Here is a 19,433-nt window from a genome sequence, read left to right as displayed (position 1 = left end):
TGTGCAAAAATTTTATAAACAAACACTTATTTGAAATTAAACGCCTGCTAAAAACCATGTACACTTACGTAAAAAGGAAGCAATGCCAGATCCAATAGCGAGGTAAACATAGTAAATAGCAACCTGAAAATAAAAGGGAAACTTGCGTAAATATGTTCTATTAAGAAAATATTTATTATCATAGTAATAATATTTTTTTTACTAAACGCTTATAATATATTTATAATACAATTTTAATACATATTAGTTAGAATAATTTATAAACACATATAAAATAAATTTTGTTCATGGATAATACATTTATCACACTTTAATACACTTATAATATAGTGTCAATTTCTTACCAAACAAGCATAATATATTTTAAAACACTTATAATATATTTATATTGCATGCATAATTCACTATTAATATATAACATGTTTATCATAGTATTGCTATGTATTGTTATAGATGATAATAAATAAAAAAATATGGCTAAAATTAATAATTATTTATAGAAAAAGTTGTCTTCTTAAAGTAAACCGACTAAGGGGAAAAATTAAAAACTTGAATTAATATAAGCAAATAAGTTGGAAATCGATTTTCAATAGAATGTTAATTATATATCTACTCTCTCCAAAATGATTATATATGATATTAGCTTCAAAAAGATTGCTAAAAGTTATATCATCAGTGTATATTTTAATTGATTATAACAGATTATTTGAAATGTGTTTCACCCAAAATATATATAAAGGATTTTTTTACTTTAAATAATTTGCTCTTGAAGGCATATTCCTGTCTAGAACGATCTGATCTAATTGTAGTACGTACCTTAGAAACTTGATGAAGAACCTTATCATTAGAAGATGATGCACTGCCAAAAGAATTAATAATTTGGCCAAATATGAGGGTCATGAAAGGTTGAGTTAATCCATCACCAATGGCACCAAAAGTTCCAATGGCCATTAGTGCAATATCGACCCTATTTGCAAAGAAAAATAATTTGTAGAATGGCACTTTCTCATCTCCATTAATTCTCCCCACTTGTTCTGATTTTTCTTCATTATCATCCATTTCTTGAACCTTGGAGGGGATATACAAAATTAGAAATTAAAAAGAAAAACTTCTCCTTAATTTGTTCAATAAATACTTCAATAGAGTTCCTTAAAATCAACTAAAGAAAGAACAAGCAAAATACTGATAGTTTTTTCAATTGTTGATAGAAGTATTCAACTTATATATTAACCCTAAAGGGACCAATAAATGGTGTGGAAAACTGGAAATTATCTTAAAAGGTGAAAGCCTTAAATCCAAAGATCACTTAGAGGACAAAAAAATTATGGAACAGAATGTTATGTGAAATTGTCCATTCACAATACTTTATAATAGTAATACAGATCATATAGCTCGGCTGAAAAAGTGAAAAATGTATATGAGTAAGAAAATAAGAAAGTAATCGTGATTTTATTAATCAGGCTGAAGTCATATGCAATGCTACTAAGGATGCATAAATTCCATCTTTAATATTCATAAGAACAAATTGATAGAAGTATTCAACTTATATACTAAAAAGAAACAAATCGTTTCATAACGGATTGGAATGTTAATACATGAACACTTGGGGGAGGGGGGGGTTTGATAGTTGGTTAAGAAGTGAATTATTCATGTATTAAAATCAACATAACTACCATGTTTGGTAATATTTTAATTACTATCATATGTATAAAACTCATCACACGAAGTAGAGTGTTTGGTTATAATTACCAATTACAATTCCACAAAATTAATGGAGTCTCATGCAAGTGCCTTCCTCAAACCTCACTTGTTAGTTGTACAAAAATCCAGTTGTACTGATCTAATTTTATAATAACACTTAGAGGAGCAGTTCATTGCTAATATACACTTTCATGTTCTGTCATAGAAAGTATTTGTTGCACGTCTTCTATGCAATGCATATATATGTAACCTTAGTCATTTGTTTGTGTTCTGCTCCTTAGTAACAAAACAGTGTTTCTTTCATAATTCACAAATTTCAATAACAATTTTCACAACCGTCTTCTTCAAAGATAAATTACACAACTCATTTTTCATGCCCGGGTAGAGGAGGAAGAGGAGGAGGGTACTTAAGTCGCTGCATTTCAGCTACCATCCAACCAGTAATGACACGTCTATGCCAGGGGAAAAAACAAAGGGGGGAAAGGGAAATGACCAAAAACATTTCCTGTAATATTTTCTGTCCAGTATAACCCTGAAGGAACCGTAACGAATATGTGACACACTCAAACTCTATGCTGTTGCATGAACAAAATGGATGAACTGGGAACAGTTCAACAAATACCAGCAGCAAAAAATACACTATATCTCAATAAACTTCAGTTGCTCCATTAGAAGTAGGTACTCTTTGTCGTTTCTGCACATACTCAGATGGAAACCAGCCTGCCCTGCCTTGGCATTCTCCTTCTGACCACCCTGATTGAGTCACCTGAACATAACATGAAATTCTAAAAGAGAGGCACTCTTCAATTCAACATGGATGTAACGGAATGGAAGAATTAACGTGGTCCTCCTTTTGGACTAGACAGTGTTTCTATGAATAGATCATAGTTTTATAACCTCTTCAAGTTTTGAGAAATAGAATAAAAAAGGCATATGAAACAAGAAAGTTTACAGGTGTGTCCTTTTCCTTATTCTTTTATGTAGTAAGTCTTTATTTTTGTTTGCTTTCATTCTTTCCATCTTTTTTTCTTTTTTGTTGGGAGAAGGATGATAGGAGGGGCGGGTTTAAAGTGGAAATGGCAGTAGGAGGGGGGCAGGTTTAAAGTGGGAAGTTCGCCATATATCGATTCATTTGTCAGGTACATTGATTGATAAAAAACTTTAGAAGGAAGACTAGTGAGTACTAACAGCAGTCATCTTTACTGGAAAACTGTGAAAAGGCTTAGGACCATAATAGGTTTTTTAGATTTAGAAAAAGGATAATGCTCCAACAGATATAAATGTGAGTTTTATGTCAACTTCAATCAACAAGTTATTATATTAAGAGGAAAGAGCCAAAAGAAGGGCCAGAATTTTAGAATGGAAAATTAACTAACCTTACGAACAACAACATAATCGCCGACAGACAAGCTTAGCTCCTTTTCTGATTCAGCTTCAAAAGAATGAACAGCCTGTGTGACAGAGACACACAATTACTACCATGCTTTATTAAATACTTTAACTCATTAATAAAACAGTAACACTGCACGGATAAGAGTGTCTTCAGAGCCACTCAGTTTAAAAGAGTTCACACCAGAACATATCTTCATTCCTAAATCCTAATCACCTTTCCCTCAGGAGTTTCTTTCAAATTGTATAATAAATAAATCATTCTGTGATAAGATTATAACAACTTAGACAACTGTTTTTGAAGCAGAGGTTACCTCGGCCAAAAAGTATTTTGTTTTCTCAGGTATGTGGGCCGGAGGGTTTACAGGAAGTGTGGCTACAGGAGGAGCAGCCTCTTTACGCTGTTTTTCAGAAACTATCTGTACAAATTGCAAATTGTCAAGTAAGAAAAAATTACCAAGGTGTAAAGCATATCTCTGGAAAAATAAGAAAGGAAAACACTCGCCTCAGCTTCAATGTTACCCAGAATAACAGCAACTCTCTCATGATAAAGCTTTTCTGCTTCAACCTGCAGATGATTATACTCACTTTTACTACAGTATGAAAATGGTTGACCATGCAAAAGACAATTTTCAACTCCATGAGAGGCAAATATGCACCAGCATACATACCATTGCAACAAGCCTCTGAAATGTAAGCCTCTCCTGCTGTGATTCTACAGCAGCTAATGCAGCTGCTGCTTCTTTACCTAGTACTGTCATGTTGGCTTTGAGTTCCTGCATTTTAGTTTCTGCTGCGTGCAGCTTTGCCACATTCTCCGGGATGGGAGCTTCCCTCACCCGAGCTTGTCTTCTAGAAACTTCGGCTGCCTGCTTACTTTGTATTCAATACCAAGGATGTGATGACAGTGTAAAATAGTACGATCAGACAAGTAACAACAGATATCATTAGAGTCTTTAGCAACAGAAATAATCGTTACAGTAACCTGTATCTCCGCCTCTTGCCTCATTTTACTGTAGCGCTGAGCAAGATGACGAGCATCCTCTAAAGGAGAACCAGCTACCATAGCTCGCAATGGTTCTAGTACCTGGAAATCCAAAAGCTCATTTTAGTCTGCTGCTACAAGGCTGAACTATGAAGTATTGAACGCAGGTTTACGCTACAAAGTGTCATGTTTCAACAAATAAATGTGCAGCATCTTGAAAAGTAATAAGTCAGTAACCATAAATGTAGGTTCAGAGCATAACACCAGTAAAGCCTTATAAAAGCTAAATTTTGTCACAAATAACAAAGAGGAAAGTGTAAAAGAAGGTATTGAAATATTTGCCAAACTTATGTTTCATGCGACAAAAAGGTCAGTACCATGACTCTTTACGGTATGTCATTAATCCTTCTTTTTGGTTGGGGAAGAGGGTGATTATTTTTTTCTTTTGCAACTGAAGCATGTGCTTACAGAAAACCATGAAACCAGTAAAGCGAAAAATTCCAAGAATAAGATGGGCACATGGAAGTGACTTCTTTCTAGCCACATGTGTCAAAGGAGAAAACTGGAAAGGAAAATGATTATCCTTTAGATTTTCAAGGGAACTGTTTCAGCAATTTCTTTATGCATTTGTCACTTGCTACCAGCACCAGAACCTACGACAGTCATCATTGATTTCTTTGTCTTCACAGTTTCATTAGCAGTCTTTCCCACAAAAAGCAGTTATAAGCCTATTCGTGTAAGGATATCAACCAGAGTCTTAGACTAGACTGGGAGTAAACAAACTACTGCATTGATAGCCAGCAATCCACTGAATTTTAGGTCTAGGGAAAAAACTTTTATCTAGCTCATGCAACTCTAACAAATAAATAAACCAATATATATATTGCTTCTATTTAGTTTTCATTGACATACTCCTGATAATCTTTGATACTTCATATTACATGCACATTATACCAACCTGACTAAAGAACAGTTTGTTTAGATCTTCAACCTCCTTCTCTGCATGTTTACGAGCATCACCATAAATAGAAGCAGCCTTAGCTAACACCTCGTCATTGGGATTTTCGACTCCATATTTGCAGCAATCTTCTGATAATTTAGTTCCTGGCTGACCATAAACTTCCACCAAATAAGCTGAAATGCACACACAAAAAAAATGCTTCGATCCCACAAAAATGGGATAGAGAAGGATGAGATAGAAGGGGCATGCTTAAGAACTTCAGAATATCTAGCCTATCCAGCAGTATCCGGAATTAAGAAAGATAAACATCAAGGTTAAGGATAATCTTGTCTTATCCTCAAGAAGGCATAAAGGACTGCCAGAATCTCTTAGAAGTAGTAGCAGACACACTCATTAGTTTTATCCAACGCGGGCAGAGGAATGAGGATCATGACTACAACAAAATTCCATCTGAAAGTAGATCTGTTTATACAAACTAGGCCTTCAAAAGTTTTACCTGCTTCTATATGCTTGAATCCTATAGCTGTAAATGTTTCAGCTGCCTTAACAATCTCTTTCTGAAAATCCTGCAAAATGATACAAATAGAGATCCTAACTTCAGACGGAAAAGGAAACACAACGTGAGTTCAGATCAGTATTAAGCAATGAATTTGCCAAGTCCTAGATCCACAATTACCAAAGACAAGACATAGGAACAAAATGCTCTCCATAGCATGACATTTATCTTTTTCATAGATATACATTGTCTTGTGCATTTAGCAAAGCACCTCGGAAGGTAAACAACTTATCGTCCAACAACAACAACAACAAAAGCAAGACATAAAAGGCAAGCCAAGCACGTCTAAAAGTATCTTAAAATGGGTCCATGCCCAAGGGAAATTAGAAAAATGAATGCATGTGGACAAGCCAAGCTCGACATCATTATGCTCAACTAGCCTAAGAAGAAGATCAAGTGCATCTTAACAAACCAAGAATAAATTATAGTAGCCGGAGCAGAAGAAGAGGAAAATGACTAAACAAGCCTGCTAAGAATATCTTAACATAGGTCAAGCTCAAGCTAATTTAGAATAGTGAATGCATATCAATGAGCTGAGCTGAACAACATTATGATCAGGCCACTAAGTCAAATCTCAGCCTTAACAAGCAAAACTGTAAGCCAGCTAAGAATCACAACAGAGGCGACCATTTAGTTCAGAATCTTCAGATCATGTAGCACTGACGTGGTTATCAAACAAATAAATACTGAACAGAGAACTTAGCACCTAGACTTCACTCATGGACCCCAACCACATCCTCAATTATTTTTCTTGAGTGGCATAAATTTTTATATTTGGTTGTGTACTGTATTTAGTCGATGCCCAATTTTGTTCATCTTTTTATAAATCAAAAGAATCTTAGTAACCACCCAAGACGGTGTCAAATTATATACATAGGGAAATGTTGCTCAACCGCAGGAATCTATCAAGTCAGAACTATTGACTGGGTTGGCTCCATAAGACTGTACAGTTTACCAGTAGGCAGAAACTCCTTAAGTCTCTACAAAAATAGACTCAGATACCATGTGAAGAAAGAGCAACGAGATAGCATTTCTAGTTGAATTGGTTGACTAATATTTTACAAGAAGAGTTCTTTTTATAGGAGTCTCGGATCACATACAACATGGTAAGTAGTTATTCTCTACTTTTAGGATTGTAAATAAATCTTAATCTTGATGATACCCAGTGTAATCCCACAAGTGGGGTCTGGGGAGGATGGTGTGTACAAAGTCTTACCCTTACCTTGAGAAGGTAGAGAGGTTGTTTCCGATAGACCATCGGCTTAAGTAAAGCATATCAAAAATCAAGTACGTAAAGCAAATACAGTACTAAAGAATCCATACTGAAAACAAATGGAGCTGCTTGAAAGTAAATATTTTACAGTGTACTACAGAACAACATGAAATGTTCTCCAATGCCTAATTAAATTTAATAGATCTAGACATGCTGTGAATCTGAATATATTCTCCAAACTTTCAACATAGCAAAACCATGTGAGTACATGCATCTACCAGAAAATCATCTCCAAAACTATCTATATTCGAACTCAAGAATGTTCACGTCCCATTTTGCATACCTTTAAAAATATAGGGAAGCTTCCTCCCCTCAACTACTTATTAAACAATAGAAAATAAAGAAATAATTAAGTTTTTCTTGACTTTCCATTACATCGCTACATATCAACAACTATTACCAAGTCAAATGCACAAAAGTAGCGATCTCGTTTCAAATTTTGGCATCTTCCTTTTGTAAGTCAGATTTACTAAAAACCCAAAGAGTGCCCTACCTCCCACTAAGGCACTAATTTTTGGCTAAATCACTCACCTTTTTGCATTGTCAAGTATTGGCAAGAAGCAGGAAGAGCAAAGTGAAGGCCTTTGATAATGACCAAATCATTTTAGTAGATATTACATGCTAAAAGAATACATTAGTAGCAGTTATTCTGAGAGTAAAAAATTTGCAGTCAGGAATACACTGTAGTAAATTTCATAGTTAGAAAGTAAATGACAGGACATCAAATGTTCCAATAAACGGAAAAAACCTGTAGACACTGAACAGGCTTTTATTTACATTATGTGACAAAACTCTTACCCTTTTTTCCCGGGTAGACTTATACAACTTATCCAGTTGATGATGTAATTGCATCTCCATCTCATCAATGACCATAACATCTGAACTTTCATAACCAGTTGCACTGAACTGCTTGATGACTGCCTGAAGGTTAAGAATCGATATAACTAGCATGTAAGAATCAATATAAGACACTATAAAACTAACACTTACTGTGGAAAGAAACAATTTGTACCATCTCTCAAAAGTCAATTACTCAATTGAATTCTTGAGTAAGGTGAGGGATTTCATTATTGTTGCTTGATTTCTCTTTTTCTTTTTTTTAATAGTAATGCTTCCATCTTAGGATACGGGGAACTTGTTCCTCCTTTATCTTTCAGATAAATAAGGATATTGGTTTGCAAGGGAGGATGTACCGTTGGCTCAAACCCTGTAGTTATCTTAAAACAATCATTTACTATGTAGAAATGATAAGTTTAGAGCCCAGTAACATCAAAGAGCTAGAATCTAGAACCCATAAACTTCAAATCACGGATCCGCCACTACTCCTTGCACCATTTTGTATTACCATCCCATTTCCAAAGTGCAAAGTAAGTACATTTTTGTTCAGTTAGCGAGGTAAATAAAAGCAATCTGAAAAAGCACTTTTTTGCAACACACTCAATTCAAGACTAAACTGAAAAGAAAAGCCCTGACAAACATAGAAATTCACAAAGCTTAAAATCTTCCCTTACTCTTCTACATTGATTCTCCAGAATTCAAGTATTCATTCGCACATTAAACCAAGATGGACCACCAAAGTCCCAACTCAATTGACTTTGCTAAGTATTACACAATTAGCTCGTATCAACCCAAAATAGAATTTTTTCCCCATTTTACAGTTGTACTATAGATGAATCGTTATAAATTAGAAATACCCACAAGAAGAAACGTGTAAACATTACAGCAGAATTTCAAGAAATCACATTTTCTGGCAGCCCCAAAGAAGAAAATTGGATCAAGAAAAAAGAATTATGGGGTGAACCTGTTGCTGTTTGGCGACTTGTTCCCTGAACTTCCTTAAAGCATCCATGGCTGTAGGGGCTTTACAATTTTGGGATTTGATTTGTTTCTAATATCTGATCTGAACAAAAGGCTACTGATGCTGCCTCCTCCTGCTTTTAGCTTTGATTATTGAAAAGCAGCTTAATTGCATACCATTTCTTTTACTCCCTTTTCTTTTTACCAAGTCCATAAAAGGGCCGGTACCGGTTACTCCAACGCTCCTTCTTTTTATCAAGTCCATATAAAACTTTTTTCACAAATATATTTTCAATTTTTTTATAGTTGATGGCTAAGATATTTGGAAAATATTTTTTTAATAAAAGTACATTTATTAAAAATAAGAAAAATAATTTCTTTAAATAGAAAAAATAAGTATTATAAATGAGATTTTAAGTTTTCGTATCTTTTCCACCCACCTAATGCCCCCAATTTCTGTTTGTTGATTATTTCAGACTCGAACATCATTCCACCTGATTGTATTTAACTAAATTACATATAAATATTTTTTTTAAAAAAAGTTAGTTTCCTTCGTACCAAATACACCCTTAATACAATTTCACATGATTTCAAAGACTTTCATACTAAATATTTATAATTTTTTTGCTGTATAAACAATCTTAAATAATGAAATGCGCCATGATCAAAAGCACTTTAAAAAAAAAAATAATCAAGCACATCAATTATCGAAAAACAGTACTACTCAGACGAGCTGGCCAAATGCAAATAGTTTTTTTTTTTTGAAATGTTTTTCTAAGAAAATATTTTTTAAAAAAAATATTCCTCAGAATAAGCAGTTTTTGACATTTTTACCAAATAGGCTCTACCTCTTTAAATCCCAACGTTGCAAATATGTCTTTCTTTGTAGAATTGGGCTCGACTCCAGATTGAAAGAGGCTTAGGTTATGTTCGAGTGGATCAACATTGGGCCAAGAAAGCCCAATTTTGATGAGCTTTTTCATAAGTAAACTTACATAAATCATACAGTGTAAAGGACTAATTACTATTTTTTTCTACCCTTTTTTAATTTACAAAAATCCCTTAAAAATATGATAATCTGGATACATTAATTCAGTAATTCAGATATATTCATTCAGTAATCCGGATACATTAATTAGGGTTTTATGTATCAGCAAGTAACATTTAAAGCATGATACATTGAACATAAAAATAATTTATAAATCAAAATTAATGTATTCATATTAATGAATTAATGTATTCGAATTATTGAATTAATATATCCATATGGAAAGAAGGGATTTTAAAAAAAAATTGAAATAGATGGGAGTAATGAAAAATATGATAAATAAAAAAGTGTAATTAGGTAATTTTTCCTAAGTCCGTCCTTTTGCTCTTTTCTCCCAAATTTTCATTGGGCCAAGAAAGCCCAATTTTGATAGAGCCTTTAATAAGTCCGTCCTTTTGCTCTTTTCCTCCAAATTCTCATTGGGCCAAGAAAGCCCAATTTTGAAAGAGCTTTTCATAAGTCTTTCCTTTTGTTCTTTCCCCCCAAATTCTCATACATGGAACCCGTTTGGATGGACTTTAAGTTGGTAAAGTCTCTTTTTAGCTTTTTGACGTATTTGTCTAATGCTAACTTGAAGCCGTAAAGTTCTTAAAGTCAGTCAAAAATGAAAAGTTAGGATTTCTAACCTTTTTTTTTTCTAAGTGCTTGAAGCCATTTTGTTTGACCATGGAAATTACTTTTATATCCCTTATATTTTAATTAAATTCTCAAACTATTCTTTTTATTCTTTTAACCCTAAAATTCAAACACTTATTTTCAACATAAGCACTTTTATCCAAACACTCAACTGTTTATTTATAAAAATAACTTTCAGCACTTCAAAGTTCTAAAAACATTTCATACATAAAAGTTATTTTTTTTAAGTCTATCCAAACGGGCTCATGATTACAAAAGAAATCTACTTTCAAGTAATCATGTGCCTCAACAAACTCTACCCAAACATAAGAATAAGAAGAAAAAATGTATAGTACTTGAAATGAAATGATATGAACCTATCAAGTTTTTATTTCCATCAGCCAAGACCAATTAATGGTTAAAAAAGGGAAACATATCTAAAAGAAAAATAAAATTTTCCTACTAAAAAATTATACTCCTTCCATCACATATTACTCATCCATATTACAAATATTTGTCTTAAATAACTCCTTCCGATTCATTTTACTCAGTCCTTATACTAAAAATATATTATTATTTTTTTACTTGTTCATTTCAGCAAATCAAAAGAAAGTTGTCATTTTACCAATACTATCAATATCATTAAATAATTATATAAAGTAAGTAATAGTAGTAGTTAAATTTAAAATCTCAAAGCATAATTAAATAAGGTTAATTTAGTAAAAATAAATAATTTCTTAAAAGGTTTTTCAAGTCAACAAACCAAGTAATATGAAATGGATGAGTACTTGTTAATTTACAAAATTAAGATAAAATGAATTATTTTCCCATTAAAATTAATTCTTTTTCAAAGTGTAAACAAATATTTATCCCCTACATAAATATTATAAAGTTCAAAAAAAGTTTCTTACTATTAATCTTTTCCATGTACACATTTAGTCAAAAAAAAAAAGTGCACTAATTGTCTATATCCTAAATTCTTAATTGCATTAAAGAGTGTATTAAAAAATTAAAGGATAAATTAGTTTTAAAAAAATATCTTTATTTATTAATAATTTATTTATGTGTTTACTTTTGTATATTTTGAATTCGCTTATTAAAAATTCTAACTTTGCGATCAATAATATGGAGGGAGGTAATAAGTTGCCTTAATGTCATACGTTAGATCCAATTATATGCTTTTGCAGTACTCATCCGAAGGCGTCATATGGCATAGGCGTGATCCAACGACACTCATGTGTTGTTGCATCATTATACATCAACAAGAAGTTGGGGGCAGAAAATCGATGTATTTGAGGGACGTTGTCGATTCTATTTTTGATAGGAACAATTGATAATTAAATCGCTTACTAATATAAGTAATTCATGACTACACGGTTTGAAAAAATGTCCACGACCACATCGATCAATTTATTCAACAAGAAGAGATTTAAGAACACTGCACAATTCAAATTAGTGAAACAAAAGAAGAGGAGTTTCCTTTTTCTTAGAGAGATAAATTGAGGTTGTTGAATCATTAGATTTGTCTTCTGGTCAAATATGGTAAAGAAAGTAATGAATGTCATATAACGAACTTGTTTATTTAATTAGAACTTCTCTTGCCCACATATTTTTTCCCACCTGTATACTTTGACATGTAGACAGTAGAATAATTATCAATAAATATGCCACCTTCTTGAATTTTTTTAGCATTAGTGTTTGATTTACTCTGAAAGGGACTCCTCCACTTATTACCAATCAAGATCCCATATTTTCATTACTATTGCCAAGTGCCACATGACCTATTTATACTTTGTCGACATGATCTATTTATACTTTGTCGGCCTAACCTATGGGTAATTCGTAAAGTTGGCATCAAATTTTATTTAAATATTTTATTTGAGCGATATTTATTTTAGATACTTAATATTAGGTTTTATTGTGTCATTTTGACAAAAAAAAATTGAAGGAGAATACACTCATTAATGACGTGGCAAACGATCAATTTAAATGATTACATATGTTATTTTAAGTTAAAAAATATTTTAAAATTCATTTAGTGAATAATATAAAAATATTATTCTTAAAAAAATCAATTTCACCTCCCCCATCCCCAATGGTAGTTGTCTTCTTCACTACACCCAACAATTTTTCTTTATTTTTTTAAATTTGTTTTTAAAATTGTTTCAGATGGAGAAAGAAAAAATATATATAAAATATGAGTGTTGTTATTCATTTTTTTTCTGCGAAAAAGGTGGAGAGCAATCATGGTACCTTACCCTCCTTTTTCATCGAAAATCGACTTTTTTCATTACACTGTAAAATTTCTTGTATGTTTTTTTAAAAAAATATTTTTTATTTTATTTTTCATAGTTATTCCTTTTCTTTCTTTTTAGTATCGTTTTGTGGGAAGAAAAGAGTGAAAGGAAGAAATAAAAAGAGAAGAAATATGAAATGTGAGTGTTGGTATTCATTTTTTCAGCGAAAAAGGTGGACGGAGGTGATCGTAGATTTAGAAAAACAATATCATGATGAAGAAAAAATGGCTTGAAAACAGAGTTGAATAAAAAATTCAACCTCCATTGAAGAAGTTTAAGCTTGAAAAAAATGTGGGAGGTGGTGGCTTGAGAACCGGAGAAGAAGAAAAAAAAAAGGCTAAATAAAACATTTCACGCGTTATTGTTGAGTGCATCACACTCACTTTGCCATATTAGCAAAAAGTGTCAAAATAACACAATAAGACTCTACATGAAATGTGAACAATTTCCAATTAAGGCGTCTAAGTAACACTTGGCGTCAACTTCAAGGGGGCATCGATGGACTTGGCCTACTTTGTCCCTCCCCAAGTTACTCACCGACAGATTCACTTTAATCCAAACATGATGATTAATTGAATCATCTTTACCAAGAAATTATACTAGCACTGCAAGGTCCATTTGAGGATGACGCTTTCAACATAATTTTCTCCATATTCAACGTTCAAACTCGAGACCTCTAATTAAAGGTGAAATAATCTCGCATCCCAACCCAATTTAAAATGGACACTTTTTTTTTTGGTCTCTTTGAAATTTTGAACTTCTTTTAAAAAAAGTACCCCTATATCTTTTACAAAAGCAATTCAAACAAACAAGAGTTCGAGCCACTCGAGGGGTCGTTTCCTTGGATTAGAAAAAACAATGTGTACATTAGTTTGTTTTTTGTACTACTAATATTTTATTTTGTATATTTTTTCAAACATTAATTATATATATACACTTTATTTGATATCATGCCTTGTATAATTAACACATAGAATATTATAATATTAGCAATGCTATGAGTTTTAATGCATGCATTAGCATAATTTAAAACACAAATATCTCTTAAAATCTTTTCCACATTATTTTTACCGTATTTTCAGAAGGTATTTTTGTAAATAATTTTTAAATACAATGCATTTTATTTTAATATATCAAATCAAATATTACATAAGAAATAATTTCAATATAATTAATATAAATATAAATAATATCAACATTACTAATATCATGTCACGACCTAGCCCCGTAGGCCGTGACTAGTGTCCGAATTGGACACTCGTATACACACATATTATCTATTATCAATCGACAATTAAACACGATATAGAATTTATATGTGTAGCACGTTGTCTCAAACGGTCACTTATATATATACCAAAATCAGCTATTTCTTGGGGAGTCTTAATTGTCAATTATAAGATAACATAATACGTAAGCCGACAAGGCTTTCACTCCGAATGTAAATGTCCAAAAACATAAGCCATACTAGTACACCAGACAACATCTACATACAACCCACTCATGTGTCTATAGACCTCTAAGAGGATTAACAATAGCATATGACGGGACAGGGCCCCGTCGTACCCCTAAATACACAAATATATACATTATAAGGATTAGTACCCAAAGTTCGGGCTCCGAGACAATGGAGCACTTCAAACCCGTTGAGTAGAATCCTAAGTTGGCGGCTCTCCAAAATGAGTATTTGTACCTGCAGGCATGAAATGCATCCCCCCGAACAAAAGGGGGTCAGTACGAACTATGTACTGAGTATATAAAGCATAAAATACCGTAAATGAGATCACATCTGAAATAAAGATTCAGGAGTCAAGTATCATAATCAATAAATCACTGTACCTGTGTCTTATAAAATGAAGACATGCATATCATCATCATATATCGTACCTGGCCCGTTATGGAACTCGGTGTCACAACTATATCAATATATCGTCATATGTATATATATACCATACCCGACCCTCTAGCAAGGGACTCGGTGAATAGAGTAGTGTACACTGATACCGTACCCGGCCCATTATGGGATTCGGTGCCATAATCATATCGTCATATCATCATAATATCATATTATCATATCACGTACCCGGCCCTCTAGTAAGGGACTCGGTGAATAATGTAGTGGAATCCATACATGATAACATACCCGGCCTATCGTAGGACTCGGTGAATAATACCATAACAATATGCACGAATAAGGTATCATTAGCAACCTTGTGAAATTTGATCATTATCGGAGACTTAATAGAATAAGCAAAATAGTCCATCATTTGAAAACCAAGACAATAGTCATTATGAATCACACCAATTATGGATTATACTAAAATATGAATTATACCACAACATGAGTTATACCAACTAGGATGGCTGGAATCATACACATGAGTCAAGATATAACAATATAAATTTTGAAAATCAAGAACGGTAGCCATCCGAGTATATCTACGAATAAGAGCTTCTTTGGAATTTAAGCATACGTCATTCGTTCGTTTCATATGGATCATGCCAAAAGAAGAAAATATTAACTTTACATACCTTTAGCGTTTATACGTATATGTTGTCCAATATTGTCTCAACCTATATTAAAACGTTAAGCACTATGGTTAAGCTATGGACAAGAATAAAACGTAGTCTATCGTTAGTAGGTTATTTCTAAAAAAATTGGACAGCACCTCCCCTACACCGCTCACTTTTCTCACTTTCAAACCAGCCATATAATCATCAATCAACATCAACAATCCAAAATATTGACACAAAATAAGATTTATTATTGACAATAAGCCTAGAATATTTCCACCCGACTCATGTTACCAAAGCAGTAAATTCAGAAAGTCAGGTACCTCACGTTGTATCTAAATTTTGAAAATGAAAACGGCAAAACTGGAATTTATTACCTTCATGAAATATTTAGATCTCTGTCTTAAGTTTCCAATGCAAAAGAAATCAACTCAAAAATCATTTTCTACAAAGAGATATCATCAAAATACGAACAGCTATACATGAAGGATTTTTCATTCCAGAATCTGGACAGAATTTGTCTTATGATTCATCCTCAGTTTTCGACATCATAACAGCAGATATAGACTAAGACATAAACATAAGAGTTGTAGGTACGTGTATTAGCTTTCCAAAACATGTTTAATATCTAAAATCGAAGGTCTACACAATGAGATATTCCAGAATTACTACCAGCTACTCAATTCCAAAAACGGGTTTGAACATTCACAATCTTCATACACCTTTTTCCTCCAAATTCAAGAACAACAAGTCATCAACAACATCAAAACAATATCAACCATTATTATACATCATCACTAAGATAATTCCATCCATTTAATCTACCTAAAACAACCCTTTAACCCATAAATCTCAACAATTCACCAAACTAGTTTATAACACTATTTTCTCCGTTCTAATCCGTTAAAACTCTAACTAAACTTGTTAACAATGAAAAGGAGACTTTAATATTACCTTAAATTTGCAGCACCACATAAAATCTTCTCCTTATTGGTTGATTTCTAGCTCAAATTGAAGCCAACGCGACGTACAACAATTTTCTCTTCATGAGCTTCGGATTTTGGGACTCGAATTTTGGTCGGATTTGGTTTTTCTCTCAAGAACTTCTCCTCTCTCTCTCTCTAGAAATTTTCTGGATATTTTCTTAGTATAAACTATGAAGGAAGACATAGAAATTGGATTAATTTCGTGGGTATTGGGCCTGACCCGAATTAGAATTGGGTTGGGCCGAATTCACTATTTAGTTTGGCCTGTCAGACTTAAAACGTCTATATCTTATTACTCCGATATCACATTTCGTCCCACGACCTATGGTTGGAAAGATATTTCAATTATCTACAACTTTCATATTGAGAGTTTTCCCAAATTCTCAAATTATAAAGAGGTTATGGCCTCCCGAAGTCAGCTTACCCGAAACGTGACTTTAAGAAAAACATATTTGATGGCTTCTATTTTGATTTGGCTTAAGGGTCCTTCTTGAGATGTATTTTACTACACATAAATTATTCATATAACTTGGCATCTACAACAAATCATGTCCTTTTAAAATTCAAAATTAAAAGTCCTTGAATTTATAACCGTTAGCTTACGAATAATCCAAGATGCAAAAATACGGAATGTAACATATCAGCATTTCAAGTACACTATATTCAGTATTATTTTAATATATCCCTACTAAATGGTCAGAATTTCATGACACGTGTGACTAAGAGCTAATCTAATGAGAACCCACAAAATGTATGGTTCTCAAATTGGCCACCGTTCATTTTTATCTCCTTTTGCCACACACAAATTAATGTCTCATCAATTCTCTTATTTTTTGCCTCTAATTTTATTTCTACCACTTTCTTCTATTTATTGTTCTTTTTTGGGGGTCACAAACCATCACATTTTCACTAAATTGTCACCATATCTTCGTTTCCCTTGAGAGATGGGACATGCTTTCCTCTTCTTTTTTTTCGTCCTTTCTTGATTTTTCATTTATATATTTCCGTCTTTTAGACTCATAAAAGAAGATGGAAAGGACATTTCTTTTGTTTCTAAACTAGAAAATAAAATACCACCACAGTTCTCAAATTTTTATTTTATTTTTAGCATCATACTTTTTTAAAAAATAAATACCGCAATCGTATTTGAAAGACACTTTTTTTTGGTTATAGGACAAGAAATATTTAAAATTAAATAATATATGGTGTAATAATCTTGATAGGTTGGTAAATTAAGAAGCGATAACACCTAACTATCCTCAGAACGTGATCAACTTTCCATGAAAGATCTAAAGTCAAGACAATCGGGCTCATATCGGCAAAGTACTCTTACCTCCAAAAATACAGGAGTAAGTTGGATAAGACAAGATCGAGATAAGCTCAATGATCCAATCATTGTGTAAGGGTGTAATATCTTTGTCAGTCGTTACTTAACTGAAATAATGTGCCTATAATGGACTTAATAGAGGTGAAATTCTCAAAATGTGCTCTCTAGAATTTAAATATAAATAATTTTCTATTTACTTGTTGCAAACCATTTGATTTTGCTCATTTATCAACATTATACTCTTGTTTTGAGTTTTTATGCTCTAAAGCTATGTGATTTCATTGTTCTAAATTATATAAATAAGATCAAGCTTTATCCATGACTCTACACGATCAGTCACTAACATCAAACCTCAAACTGATTCTATTCTTTTAGTTTACGAGTTGGATTCAATTTCATATTTAGTATTCATTTTGTCAACATACAAAATCACGCATTTTAATTGTTTTAATCCGCGTATTTTTGAATTAAATCTATAAATTAAACTGTACCATTTTAATTTTTAAAGGTAACACTAAACTACTTGTTTTTATTAAAAAAATTATTTTTTTAAAAGGTAACAACTTTGGGTGAGATCACATGACGAGCATGTTCAATTTGAAAGCGTATGATTGGAAACTATTGCTTTATCAAGCACTTCTGGATCCAAATTTTGTCATATTTCATTCAAAATTACTACTTTAATAAATGGTAAATTGGAAAAAGAAAAAGTGGCATTTTTTTTTCATGTGCGATAGAATAAGCAATTTTTTTCTTCTCTAGTGTAATTTAATTTAATAATAATGTGAAATATCAAACTCAGAGCAAGTTATATTGATAATTATTTTAACTTGATTTGCATGTAATTATATATGTGAATAAGGTTATGATTGAAAAATGAATTGTTAAAGCAACTAGAGAATGAGAAAGAAAGAAAAGGATCTAATGGGAACAATCTAGTGCAAATCGAGGGAATTTAATTATCTTACGGTCAAACTCAATTGATCAACAATACATCACTATTAATAAGCATTTATAGAAAAAACAAAATTTAGCAAAGTTGTTACACCGCATTAAGTCTATAATACCGTGACAAATCTCACCAAATCTGAAAATAAAGACAAACAGTGATTTTGATTTTTTTGGATGTGTTTTATCTTTGGTATAAAAGCTAAAGCTTTGTAATTTGTCAGAGGTTTTGGTAAATACACTATGAGTTACCAATTTATAATAATTTGCAAAAATAAGACAATATAGAATGATAGTCTTGAAATTTCACTGTCACACAATAAAGAGAAAACCTGACATAGGAAAGGGAAAATTGTCAACAAGATTGAAAAAAATGAATACGAAGAAAAAGAAGAAGAAAAAGAATGTCCCCCATATTAAGGTGAATCAAATTAGATAAAATAATATATTCTTTTCATTTTATTGTACTGAATCATTATATGAAAAATATATAGTATTTCTTTTTACTTGTTCATTTAATAAATTAAAAAAAGATTTATTATTTCTTTTACTATTATCTTTATCATTAAATAATTATATAAAATAATTGTAATCAGATTTAAATTTTCAAAGCATAATTATTACTAAGAATAATTTAGTAAAATAAAATCCTAATAAATAGGCCTGTGGCATGTGTTAGGTGGTCGTATCTGTACTTTTTGCCAATAGTATTAGCATTATACTGTAGTTTATTATTTTTCGATTGCTGCTATTAGGATTATGTTTTTTGAGTTTTGATTATTATATTATTTTTTATTTGAATTTATAATAAATAATTTTTCTCTATATATTCATCTATTCTTTTCAAAATTTACTTAAAAATTATTACATATTCCTTCTTAATAATTTCATAAGAGAAGTATCAATTCAATTAGGGCCAAAATAGAGAGAGTAATATTGTAAACCTACCAAATTATGAGATGAGAAAGACAAAAAGGAAAAACACTAGAAAATATTTGTGTCATAAAAATGTGTATGAAAAAAAAATAGAAATATA

General features: G+C 31.9%; 1 protein-coding gene and 1 long non-coding RNA gene across 2 annotated transcripts; both read right to left on the bottom strand.

Moving 5' to 3' along the window:
• Window positions 1–1,982: 1,982 nt before the first annotated feature.
• Window positions 1,983–8,859, bottom strand: LOC129874210 (SH3 domain-containing protein 3). Its single transcript, XM_055949463.1, has 10 exons — window positions 8,667–8,859; window positions 7,664–7,786; window positions 5,533–5,602; window positions 5,034–5,179; window positions 4,076–4,177; window positions 3,762–3,959; window positions 3,596–3,658; window positions 3,405–3,509; window positions 3,078–3,152; window positions 1,983–2,467 (listed from the first exon to the last, which is right to left on the bottom strand). Exons 1-10 carry the CDS (start codon window positions 8,712–8,714, stop codon window positions 2,348–2,350), a joined length of 1,050 nt encoding a protein of 349 aa, XP_055805438.1. The 5' UTR covers window positions 8,715–8,859; the 3' UTR covers window positions 1,983–2,347.
• A 5,108-nt stretch (window positions 8,860–13,967) lies between these two features.
• LOC129874509 (uncharacterized) lies at window positions 13,968–16,263 on the bottom strand. Its single transcript, XR_008762909.1, has 3 exons — window positions 16,091–16,263; window positions 15,155–15,196; window positions 13,968–14,315 (listed from the first exon to the last, which is right to left on the bottom strand). It is a non-coding gene; the product is annotated as an uncharacterized LOC129874509 (long non-coding RNA).
• Window positions 16,264–19,433: the final 3,170 nt, after the last annotated feature.

This window comes from Solanum dulcamara, chromosome 11, assembly GCF_947179165.1.
Source record: "Solanum dulcamara chromosome 11, daSolDulc1.2, whole genome shotgun sequence".
Lineage (NCBI taxonomy): Eukaryota > Viridiplantae > Streptophyta > Magnoliopsida > Solanales > Solanaceae > Solanum > Solanum dulcamara.
This window is presented reverse-complemented; position numbering and strand designations above follow the sequence as displayed.